The sequence below is a fragment of the Mustela putorius genome, unplaced genomic scaffold, assembly GCF_011764305.1.
Source record: "Mustela putorius furo isolate JIRA1106 unplaced genomic scaffold, ASM1176430v1.1 tig00000139_pilon_pilon_pilon, whole genome shotgun sequence".
Lineage (NCBI taxonomy): Eukaryota > Metazoa > Chordata > Mammalia > Carnivora > Mustelidae > Mustela > Mustela putorius.
In genome coordinates this window covers 6,208,107-6,220,629 of record NW_025421293.1, presented here as the reverse complement: position 1 = coordinate 6,220,629, position 12,523 = coordinate 6,208,107, and the positions used below count along the sequence as shown (strand labels likewise).

The 12,523-nt window shown below is 52.4% G+C and overlaps 1 protein-coding gene across 2 annotated transcripts in view; it reads left to right on the top strand.

The window, feature by feature from the left end:
* Positions 1-11,966, top strand: part of HIP1 (huntingtin interacting protein 1) — a 139,805-nt gene extending 127,839 nt beyond the window's left edge. For both annotated transcript variants that reach the window (XM_004761643.3, XM_004761644.3), the window contains exons 24-32: positions 664-722; positions 1,083-1,176; positions 2,273-2,373; positions 2,686-2,791; positions 4,169-4,292; positions 4,724-4,785; positions 7,202-7,310; positions 8,192-8,273; positions 8,573-11,966. In XM_004761643.3, coding sequence (XP_004761700.1) covers positions 664-722; positions 1,083-1,176; positions 2,273-2,373; positions 2,686-2,791; positions 4,169-4,292; positions 4,724-4,785; positions 7,202-7,310; positions 8,192-8,244 — 708 coding nt within the window. In that variant the 3' untranslated portion in view covers positions 8,245-8,273; positions 8,573-11,966. The remainder of the gene's footprint in view (positions 1-663; positions 723-1,082; positions 1,177-2,272; positions 2,374-2,685; positions 2,792-4,168; positions 4,293-4,723; positions 4,786-7,201; positions 7,311-8,191; positions 8,274-8,572) is intronic.
* Positions 11,967-12,523: the final 557 nt, after the last annotated feature.

Below are 12,523 nucleotides of genomic sequence, written 5' to 3'. Positions count from 1 at the left end.
CTCCCAAGGCCCCCTCTGAGCCCAGCCGAAATCCAAATTCCCCAGGATCCCCCAGGGATTAAAAAGTGAGAAGACCCTCCCCTACTTTGGTGTTGGTTCATCCGGCGTCACTTGGGGACAGGTCGGTCCACGAAGCTCCGTTTCTGCATGATGGGGCAGTGGTAATAGGACATGCCTTGGAGGGGTGTGGTAAGAGTTAAAGGATTTAATGCACATTTATCTTTGCGGCGGGCACCCGTGCAGTCAGCAGACATGGTTGTCCCGGGGAAGAGCTGAGTGGGTAGCACTGGAGAGGTCCCAGAGCATTCCTGGAGGAAGACTCAGTCTGCTCGCCTTGGTCAAGTACCAGCCAGGGGGACCTGGGAACGGCTGCCCCCCTACCCCCGCCGCCCTTCACTGGCAGGGTGCCACAGCTCTCAGAATTCTGTGCACACGTCAGCTTATGATGGACACTCACGGACAATAGAGTCAGCCTGCCGGGGCTGCTTCCCACGGAAGAGATCAGAAGTCTGGATTCTTTTCCCAACTCACCAGGATGTGGATGGGGCCTTGTGGATTTGAGTTTCTCAACTGCCCCAGGATGTCGGGACACAAGGTGTCTCAAGGTACCAGTGAATGCCCGGTACCCACCACATGTTGAGAAACCCTGCTTCTTTTCAACAGGAGATGCTCAGCAAATCCCGAGCTGGAGACACAGGAGTCAAATTGGAGGTGAACGAAAGGTCAGTCCGAGCCGTGTGGGGACACCTAGGTGCTGAGGATGAGTATATCCCGCAGTGGATTATATGAATTAGAACAGGAGCCACAACAGGCAGCGGCCGAGTTCATATACATGTCAATAATGATGTTCTTGGGGATAATATCGCCATTGCATTTTAGGGGAAGAGAAACCCCAAGAATCATCATGTAACTGTCCCCAGTCGAGTCTCCCCACTCACGTGCCTTTCTGGGAAGGTATATTCCCCACTGCCTTTCCCACCCCAAGTTTGCCTGTGTTTAGGCCTGAACAAGAGAACAGATTCCTTCATTATTCCCAGTTTCTTTTTTGTGTCCCTAACTTTTTAAATTTTTTTTCCTCCTAGGATCCTTGGTTCCTGTACAAGCCTAATGCAAGCTATTCAGGTCCTGATCGTGGCCTCGAAGGACCTCCAGAGAGAGATAGTGGAGAGTGGCCGGGTAAGCATGGGTGAGGACCCCTGGACGGGGGGAGCAGACATCATTCACAGACTCCTGGTTCACCAAGAGGCTACGTCTACTCGATACACTCATCCACATTCAGCGAAATCCGCGGGTGCTGCCTTCTTATTCCGTGTGCGCCTCTGAGGGCACACGGCCTCTCACAGCTGAGCATAGATGCCCATGGAAAGAAGCTGGGGCGCTGCCGGGTCCCCAAGGGGCAGTCAGCCTCAGCCTTCAGCTGCTGGGCATTAACCAGGGCAACATCGTGGGAACCTGCTCTGGAAAGCCCATGTGCATTGCAAGCCTAGGCCCTCAGAGAAAGGGAGAGCTTTGGAAAATGGGGCAGATCGAAAGGGCCGGCCTGGTTCCTGACCTTTGCCTGTAGGCGCGGCCTTGTCTCCTTCCCGAGGCAGAGTCAGTGGACAGTTACTCATAGACAGGCTGTGATCGAAGGGCTCACTGGGCTTTCTCCCTCCCTCTGCTGGTGTTTCCTTCTCACACGCTGCGTGCAGCTGCCCGCTCAGGAGGCAGAGGCCCAGGGAGCGATCCTGGAGCCGGAACACTATCCCGGAAAGAAGGCAGCCATCTCTGCTTTGGTGGTGGTGCTTTTTATCAGTGCCGAGAGGGGCTGAGTAAGGAGGGCCTGTGGCTTCCAAGACTAACAGACACTTCCACAGCGTGAGAGCATGTTGAAATCCCGAGGAGACATAATGTGCCTCATTTATTCACTGGGTTTCTCTCTTCTCTTGGCACATCGTGGCAAAGGTTAGACTCTTCTTGGATCACATTGTCCTAGGTGCGTGTGAACAGATTCCGATTCTTATCTATACAACCTGGAAATAGGGTACAAGAGAAATGCCACGGGCATTGGAGTTAGAGACGCCTAGGGTTTACTTCTGCCTATCTCCTGCGTGAACTTGAGAAAAGGATCTTTGCTTTTCTGAGTCTTCATTTGCCTATCTGTAAAATGGGATGGTAATGCTTTCGTCTTGGGATTAGTTTGAGGTCCCAATGGGAGTAATGGGCTTAAAAGCACCTGGGGCATAGGAGGCCCTCGAGAAAAGCTAGTCATTATCACTTTTCACTTCCTTAGGGCACAGCCTCCCCGAAAGAGTTTTACGCCAAGAATTCTCGATGGACGGAAGGACTCATCTCCGCTTCCAAAGCCGTGGGCTGGGGAGCGACCGTCATGGTGTAAGAGTCTGTCACTCCCAAGGGCTTCCCAGCTGCACTCCCAACTCCCTCGGCCCAACCCAGACCACAGCCGAGGGGAAAACGTCTGCTCCTTAGAAAAGAGCTGTGGGTAGGGAAGTCAACAGGACTGAAAGTTTGAAAGGGAGCCTGGGTGTCCTGGGGTTGCGCCGGGGTGGGGCCGACAGGCCGGCTAGGCTCCCTGAGTAGCCAGGGTGACGGGCGCGATCTGGAGATGGAATCACAAGGGGTGGCGATCGTAAGGGATGGCAGCTGTCCATGACATGCTTTGTCTTGTCCCTTCCTGTCTACCAGGGATGCAGCCGATCTGGTGGTGCAAGGCAGAGGGAAGTTCGAGGAACTGATGGTGTGTTCGCATGAAATCGCTGCGAGCACGGCCCAGCTTGTGGCCGCTTCTAAGGTAGGACCCGCACAGGACCCCCTAAGGGCCGACGAGCTTGGAGAACGCTCGGTCCGTGGTGCCTGTCCTGAAAACATCACTTGTCCAGGATCCAGGTAGATGAGGTCCCAGGTTAAAATTCTGCCTCTCGAGGGTCTCCTACTACCCTCCTCTGAGAGCCTTTGCCTCAGTTAGCAAGGAGCCCCTCTGCCCAGCTCGCTGCCTGGGCTCCTCTTGGCTCTCATGACTTCTGTGACAAGTGGCCTTTGAGGGTCCCAGCCATGCTGACCTCTGATTAGCACTCAGGGCATTCAAGGAGCACTTAAATTAATCGGTAAATTAATGAATTTATTAATTTTAAATTTTTAATTTAATATTTAAATTTTAAAATTTTAATTATATAAAATATCTATAAAATTATATATAAATATATATAAACTATATAAAATATATAAAGATAAATTTTAAAAAAATTTTAAATTTAAATTAAAATTTTTTTAAATTAATACGTTAAAGGAGCTCTTAAAAGGTTGGTGCCATGAGCTGGTTCCCTGGCTCAGCTCCGAGGTTCCACAGCCAATGTCTGACTCTCCTGAAGAGCCTCCAGATTCGAACCATTACCCCCAACTAATCGTAAGACAGAGCTTGTTACTGAAATCCGGCTGTGAGTTGTATAGTACCCCGGGGAGCGTCCTTCTCATCCTTGTTTAATGTTGTCCCAAATTAATTTCCGCAACTGGAGCAATTTATCACATGAACCAGTAAAGCTAGAGTCTGAGGCTCTCAAGCAAATAAGCCAGGAGTAATTTTGCGTATTAGAGATATGGCAGGAGCTGACCCTATAGGAGTATTTTTTAAAGATTAAATTAGGGGCACCTGGGTGGCTCAGTCACCAATCAGTGAAGACTCTGCCTTCGGCTCAGGTCATGATCCCAGGGTCCTGGGATTGGGGCCCACATCGGGCTCTCTGCTCAGTGGAGAGCCTGCTGCTCCCCCTGCTGGTGCTCTCTCACTGTCTCTCTCTGACAAATAAAATCTTTTTTTTTTTTTTTTTTTTTTTTAATTTATTTGAGAGAGCGAGAACATGCATGTGCCCACGTGGGAAACGGGCAGAGGGACGGGGAGAAAGAGAGACTTCTCCAGCAGACTCCCCGCTGAGCGTGGAGCCTGACGTGGGGCTCGATCTCAGGTCAGATCACGACCTGAGCCAAAGGCAAGAGTGGGACACTCGATGGACCGAGCCACAACTGGCACCCCTATAGGCAGCAATCTGGAAGAAGTCGATTAGCGACCGCAGCGGATCCCGTTATGTTTGTCAAGAACCGTTGGGCCCCACTGATTTGACTCCGGCCTCGCCGCCCTATGCTGTGTGACCCTAACTCTGCTTGGTCCTGGCAGGTGAAGGCTGACAAGGACAGTCCAAACCTGGCCCAGCTGCAGCAGGCCTCCCGGGGCGTGAACCAGGCCACCGCCACCGTTGTGGCCTCTACCATTTCGGGCAAATCACAGATTGAGGAGACAGGTAGCCTCCCCGGAGCAGTGCTTTTCGTATCCAGCCCATTCAGCATTCCTTCACGCTCCCTGTTTCCCACAATCCTGTCCCCACATTCTCTCTCGACCATCTTCTCTGCACGTGTGCTCAACTTTCTCATAAGGCACGTGCTGTTTGTGTCACCATAGCAACAGGCCTTAAGGCAGATTTTTCATTTAGCGATTTCTCTGGATGCAAAGGCATGACTCTCCAGGCCTGGTTGTCTCTGAGTGGGGCACAACGGGGGCGAGGGGTGGGGGCGAGGGGTGGTCCAGTCCTCGCCTGTCCATCCCTGTCTATCCATCGGTGACTTTTGCACGTGTTTTGGGAACGAGCAAACCAAGCATTTCAGCAGAGCGCCGGCCTCGGCTGTTTCTCGGCCAGGGGCGTCCCCTGACGAGACCTTCCCTCCGCCCTTACAGACAACATGGACTTCTCCAGCATGACACTGACGCAGATCAAACGCCAGGAGATGGATTCCCAGGTAGGACTCCCCACTCTGAGTCTGCTCGATCAGTTCCCGGTGACCCCGACCCCAAGTATTATCCCCATGGAAAGAAGCCAGTGGGAGAGAGACTTGGGGCGGAAACAAACAGAGATGGACCCAGGAGCCTAGGAGTGAATATAAATGCCGCTTGCCAGGGACAGTGGAGATGGAGACAGGTGGCGGGTTAAGATCGGAAACGTAACCCTTGCTCACTGGTCTCGGACTGGTGTCCCCCTCACTGTTACCATCGGGGATCTCCTAGCAGATGTCAACTAGCATTTAATGTCTTAACAATGGATGAATTTTTTTTTTTTTCTTTAAGTAGAGCTGACATCCAGTGTTACATTATTTTCAGGCGTACGTGTAGTGATTTGACAATTCTGGGTATTACTCAGTGTCACCGCGATTAGTGTAGTCACCGTCTGTCCCCATGACTTACTTATCTGATAAATAATCCCCTCCACCGGTCCCCCACCCTCTTCTCCTCTGGCCACCACCAGTTCTCCTTATTTATGAGTCCGTTTATGTTTTGTTTTGGGTTTTTTTTTTTATTTGGCAATTTTCAAAAAAAAATCTGATACGATTTGTGTATGACCTTGGTTTAAAGAAGAAAAACCAATTCACTGAGAACCCATCGAAGGCAATGCCCTTTCTCCTGGTTGTTTGTGAAGTTCTGGCATGTGGAGGAACAGGAATCAGTGGGATCCTGAAAAAAAAAAAAGACCTGATATCCTTGTTCTGGAATTACTGATCCCAGTCTTGGGGTCAAGTCCAGAGGGAGACTGTTAAAGTCTCTCTACGGGTCAGGCAGCATTTTTAGGAAAAGTCATGTGGCCAAATACTGAAAGGTCTGAGGTCCGGTGTGAGTCCCGCCGTCTACACTGCCATGTTTACTGGGGTCCTCCAGTCCCTCTTGACTGCAGGTTCCGTCTATATGCTCGTAAGTACCAGATTCTTCTCTCTGGCCTCCATCTTCTCCTTGAGCTCTGTGATTGTCCAACTGCCTACTTGATCTCTCCACTTGAGAGGTCTCCAACGTAATGGGTCCAAACCAGGGCTCCTGGTTTCCCTCCCACCTAGATCTGCCCTGCTCCTTGTTTTCTCTGCCTCGGTAACTGGAACCCCCCCCGACCCCCGCCACACCTAAGACCAAGGTGCTAAGGTGCTAAGACCAAGGAGTCGTCCTTGGGTCTTCCCTTCCCCCTCCCCCTTCTACATCCAGTTCCCCAGCGGGTCCTGTCAGCTCCCAGCTGTCCAAGTCTGAACCTTCCCCGCCTTTTCCATCTCCCTAACCCAGCCGAAGCCACCATTGTTTCTCTGCGGAACTACTAGAATGCATGCGAGGCTTTGGATCCACGTGGTCCCATGGCAGGGCCAGGTGGCGGGGCAGTTGGGGGCAGAGAATAGGAGGAAAGGGCATTGCTGAGCCAGGTCCAGCCCTGGGCTGACGGTTGGAGGAACTCGGGGAAAGGCACACGATGGGGGTCACCAGATCATCCCCATCTCTCCATGTGTTTTACATTTTTCCATAATAAAAAATTTGAAAAGAAAAAAAGGAACCACCTAACTGGGTCCAGTTGCTTCCACTGTTTGTCCAGGTTCTATGTATTTTTGGAAGCATAAATGACAGCATGTCACATCTCTGCTTGAAACCTTGAGTGGCTTCCCTTTCATACTTAGAGCTAACCCCCAAACTCCTAGCCCACTCTCATGCATCAGCCACATGGGCTGCTTTCTGTTCTTCCCGTACCCATCTGCCTGAATAGCATTTGTTGATCACCCTTGGCCTTTATCACATGACCCTGTGTCAAGTTCCTTATAGTCTGATCTGCTCTTGTCCATGACTTTGTGTCTCCCCCCGCAAGGGAAGCAGGGACCTTGTCTGTCTGTGCACTACCATGTCTCCCCGACCTACCGCAGAGCCCAGGGTACATAATGGGTGCTCAGCAGACATTTCTTGAATTAATAAATAATCAGTAAAATGAATTAATGAGGAGTAGGGATAGCCAGGAACCAGCCTCTTCCTTGGTAGGACTGCTCTTTCCTGTATGATGATAACCCTAAGTTGTAACAGCCCCACGGAGATACCAGAAGCATCTGAGCTTGGCTCTTGCCTGGATTTCCAGGAGAGCGGGACTGAAGCAGAAGGTACACTGGTTGGGAACCCGCCACACAGATAGGCTAGATGTCGGAGCTGATTTCAGTGGGGCGTGAGATGAGCCCTACTCCCATTCAGGTGCTGGGGCTCTAACGCATCACCCCTAGGAGAGGGTCCCCATGAGGACACGGCAGAGCCACTGGGATGGACGGGTGAATGGGAGAGGATGGACGACATCAGGGGAGGGGAGGGATTAAGTCAAAGGGAGACCGTTGTCAGGTCGCCGCTCAAAAGAAAATTCCACTCGTCCCCCAGGTCCGGGTGCTAGAGCTGGAGAATGACCTGCAAAAGGAGCGTCAGAAACTGGGAGAGCTTCGGAAAAAGCACTACGAACTCGCCGGTGTTGCTGAGGGCTGGGAAGAAGGTGGGCCTCTCTGAGGGCCTGCGTGGGCGCCGTGAGGGGAGGGTGCGTGTAGGGAGGGCCTTGCCCTCAGACGTGACAGAATGAGTCGCCCTTCGGGTCGCTGACTCCCCCCTCTTGACTCACAGAGCATGAGTTCTCTTCAGTTGGAAACAACCTTCGAGCCCCAAAACTGGTATAATTTGAGGTGAATTGGAAGCTTTTGTTGTCACCTCTCAAGAGCTTAACGTTGACCAGTGGACTCGTCACTCGCCGCCATTCCCTTCCAGGCCCACTTAGCCTGGCGTGTGTAGAGTTGGGTAGTGAACAAACGGATGGCGGTGAGTGAAAAGCCAAGGGGACTGCAAGTCTGACTGACTGGAGCCAGCAGTGAGGAACAATGGCCCGTGAGAGAAAGGGTCAGGGGCTAGAAGTGGCCCAGAGAGGCGTTATCACCCAGTCTGCTGCTTTTCCACGTGCCCAAAGTGGCCTACTCGATCACGACCAGGACTGCCTGTCCTTGTTGTCTTGACGGACTCTGGGAGCCAACCACAGATGCCTACTGGTCGTTCCCGGACGCGTAACTCAGAATAGATGGTTATGAGCGTGAGGTATTGGGGAGCCCAACGTGGTGGCTGTTTTTGTGGCTGAAATGTGTGCACACACATGTACGGGGCTAGGAAGCAAAAATTATCATTGTCAGGGGCGCCTGGGTGGCTCAGTGGGTTAAGCCTCAGCCTTCGGTTCAGGTCATGATCTCAGGGTCCTGGGATCAAGCCCTGCGTCGGGCTCTCTGCTCAGTGGGGAGCCTGCTTCTCTCTCTCTCTGCCTGCCTCTCTTGCCTACTTGTGATCAAATTCTCTGTCAAATAAAATCTTAAAAAAAAAATTATCCTTGTCTTTCAGGAACAGAAGCGTCTCCACCTGCATTGCACGAACCGGTCGCCGGAAAAGAATAGAGCCACGCCAACGCCCCACACGTCCGAGTGTAAATCTTGTAGCCCATCTGTGTGTGTGTTATTCCCCAGCCATGGCCTAAGCCTCGGAGTCGGGGTGGGGGGTCCTGGTGGCAGCCACACCACCCTCGTTGTCCAGTGCCCAGGACCCCAGTGGCCTTCCACAGAGGAGTGGTGGACCAGGGCCACCCCTCACAGAGAGGACCTGCGTCCCTGCCCTGCCTGCGGTTGGACCCCTAGACGCCCAGCGTCCTCGTCCAAGGGGCTGGCTGTTTCTGAGATCCCTGGTGGGGGGCCGCCTCACGCCCTTTCTTCTCTGTTTTCTCCTCAGCCTTTTCTGTTTCACCATCTGCACCAACTCATGAGCGTCAGAGGGCTGGCGGGGCTCCAAGCCAGGACGCCGCCCTACATCTGTGCCGACAGAACAGCAGGAGCGTCCCGGCCAAGCACGCCAAGACAACTGTCCCCTCTCTTGGCAGTCCCATGGGTTCCCCGCTGCTTCTTACGGTGGTTGGTTGGGATTTTCTTTTTTTTTTTTCCTTTTTTTGGGGGATTTCTTCTTCCGGTGTTCCCTCGTAGAGCCACCTCTCCCCAAGGGAGCACCTCTGGCGCTCGGAGCCATCGGGGGCCCCTACCAACAGCAGTTAACAGCAATGGTGCTGCTCAGGCTTCACCTTGGTGCTCCACGCCAGCCTCCGTGCTGAGTGTCCCGCTGAGCGAGTCTGGGTCAGACGAGCCCACTGCCTAGGGTGGGCACCACTGCTGGGCCACACTCTTCCTCCAGAGGCAGAAGGAGAGCCTCCCTCAGGCGAGAGAGCCCAGAGAAGCCTCTGCCCTCCTTCCCAGGTGACAGGGGTGAAGAAAGCAGGAAAGGAAGGAGTGTGCATGCGGCCCAGGCCTCAGGAGACCCCTGCTTTGGGAACTTTTGGTGACCAGACTGAAAAACCTTATCCCGTGCTTTGAGCGTGCTGGTGAGAGTAGCCACACTTGTTTCCCCTGGAAAGAGTCTTCCGTGCCAGCTCCCTTAGACCCAGGCGGGACCCTGAGAGGGAGTTGCGTGAGGGCTTTTCCAGCTGGCCGCCTGGACATCCTCTTGAACCTGAAGAAGATAGTTCCACGTTCTACCCAAGGGAAGATCAGGCAGACTTCTGCCAGAAGATCAGGCAAACTTGCTCCCGGCAGCAAAGAACCCTGTGCTTGGTTTGGTACCTTTAATATTTATTACTAACCTCCGTTCCGCTCTGGCAGCAGCCTCCAGGGAGACGCTTTGAGCAATCAGGATTTGAGGTGTGGTGATGGCGGGGCTGCATGGCTGCCCCAGGCCACTGGTTTTCAAGAATCAGACAGCAGGCCAACATGCTTCCCAGTCTGTTACCGGCCTGGACCCTGAGGCCAGCGGGTTCCTCAGACCACCTGGGTCAGGGAAACCGAGAAAAGGGGGACCACTGACTCCGAGCCCTTCCCGCCACACGACCTGGGCCTGTGCTGCCCAGACAGGATGAGGACAGAAGACGCATTAACAACTTCCCAGAGGTGGACAGCCTGACCGCACTCGTCCACCTCCAGACAGACAGACCCCAGCATTTAAGTGACCTTCCGATCTCGGACAGTGTCTTCCTTCCTTATCTGTAGCAACTCTTAGGTAGAAGCCAACAAGCACTTCCCAGGACCTGTCCCAAAGGAACATTGCTAAGTGTTGCTACATGACCGGTGGCGAGGTTCCTGTTTGATCACTGTGAATCAATCCTTCCCCCACCTCCCACCCCTCCCTCTCTGTGCATTTGCTAAGTAGGGCACTCAAAAACCAGTCTCCCGTTAGCTCGGATTCCGAGACTCAGACAGGCGATCTCCACATTGGGCCAATAAAGAGGGGTCAACAGCAAATGAGCCGTCTTACACTTAGTACTTCTTTGCGCTCAGCGTTTTTCCATCCGAGGCTCAGAAGAAGTGTGTGGGGGGGGTGCCCCTGGCCCAGTTGTACCAATGAAGCCAGTCGGTGTGTTCTCAGAGTGGATCGGCATTTCCACAGCGGACTGGTCCTCCCTTCCAGAATCTCGGCCGAACTGCCGTGCTCTGAATTACCCATGGTGAAAAAAATCTGCTGTATCAGGCCACTCTGGGATGCTCCAAATAACGCTTCTTCCAAAAAGAAGCCACAGTGATTGTTAAAACCTTGGTGGACTTAGCCGGAATAGTAAGACAGGGAAGAAAGCACCAGAAGTATCCTTCAGATGTGGCACAGTTACGTTTGTCCTCACTCGCCTTAGGAGCTGGCCCGTCTTCTAGCCAAAATCCAATTGTCCTTCCTTGGCTTTTCTAAAAAAAAAAACGAGGGTGTTTATACTTGGTGTGAAATACTTGATTCAAACGGGGATGACCTCCTCAGGCTAAAAATGAACATCACAGCCTTTTAAAGTCACCACTGAGCTTCATGAATGACTGAAGTCCCGTGGATCCGTGTAATTGGGTCACACAGCAAGGCAGAACAACAAAAGAATGGCTTAGGACTGACAAGAGATCAAAAGACAGCCGTATCCCTTATTTAATTTTGTAATACAGTTGCTCTAATATCCCTAGAGTAAGGATATGTGTGTACATAATAAGAAAAAAAAAATAGAAAAGACCTGCCTTTTGTGGGGTTCTTTTATATCTGAGTCAGAGGAGTTTAAATTAGACTATAGTTTAGATTGTCGGCTTGTTCTGCCGCGGACAGCAGGATCCCTAGGGTCCCACCTGAATCTGAGTCCCTAATCCAGTGTCCAGAGCATTGGAAGTGTTTGAGCTGCCACGTCAACATCAGGGTTAACCGGGTACCGTGGGGGTCACAATGCGTGTCGTTGGTCCTCAGATCGGTTTGCTTCGGCCTCTCACCGCAGAGGGGCTGGTCGGTCCTGAGCTTGCACCTAGGAAATGCTCACTTCTCGGCCAGCTCCTTAGTCTGGAAGGGTCTCCTGGCTCCACTAACCCTGGTCTTTAGCCACCAGTCAAGTTCTCGCTACCTTCTACCACCTTTGCAAGCCTCTGGAAATCCTTCCCACCAATGAAAGCCTTCGATCCCGGCATTGGCCTTTAAGCCAGACCGGCTCTGCTCTGTCTCCGCTGTCCTCGGTCCCCCAGAGACCGTGCCATCTGTAGCCTAGGCAACCACCACCGTGGGCTTGCCAGCCTTCGCCGCAGTAAACCGAGCCGGCTGCCTGCTACTCCCAACCCCTTGGCCTCCCAAGGTCAGACCAAACGCAGGACCAGCAACCTCCAGCGGTGGCACAGGCTCTCGCCCCCAGGAGCCAAAGCAATGGGAAATCATGGGTTAGATGCCGTTGGGTCCGATTCTGAGAGTAGACCATTTTCCAGACATGTCTTTCAGGTGACCCTCAACTACCTCAGTTTGAAGGCCCCAAATAAAGCTGATTACTACTAGGGACAAACCGAGGGGGTTCCGATAAATCTTGCTGGTAACTTATAACAAACTCTCACATTTAGGTTCGCAGGGATAGGTTGGGTTTGTTTTTCTTCTGTTGTTTTTTAACCTCTTCCCCCAATTTTCCATTAGAATAGTTCCTAGAAATGGATTTCATTTTTCACCGAGTGCCTACCTTCCCAGGGCAGGTAGCCACTGGCTTTTCTTCCCTTCCAACAATACTTTTATTATCATATTAAGACCTTTCTTTGTATAATACATTGCATCTGTGTTTTCAATTTTTCAAATAAATACTTCAACCTGGCAATGGAGAGTAGTGGTGCTGACTGACATTCAACGTGGTTTTGGGGTCGGGGTTCCAGTGGAAAGCCTACGCACGTGTCCTTGTGTTCGCCTTAACCTCTGCACCTTTGGGAGTAGGTCTTAAAGACAGGAATACAGCTCCCGTAGAGAACCTGGTTTGCCCTCCTTAGTCACTTTCCATGCCCTGTACACTCCTGTCCTTGGGAACAATCAAACACAACATGCCAGAGTGGTCCACACTGTCCTTAGTCTTCATGCCCAGGTCTGTGCTTAAATCTGCCATCTCGGGCTATGGATACACCTTTCTCCACCCTCAAGATGCAAAAGTAACAGGTCACCTTAAAACTGGGACAGTTGCTGCTCAGGGACAGAAGCTGCCAGTCCTAACGGGATTCAGAGCAAGTCCTGGCTACCAGAGGATCTGCAGGGGGAGCCGATGAATGGGCGTGGCTAGATGCATGGAGACTGCATGGAGACGTCCCCAGCGGCATGTTCTGCAAGCTCGTGCTGCTGGTGCATGAAGCCAAGGGCACATCCAAGGGAGGGAGGGAGGTGGGGGAA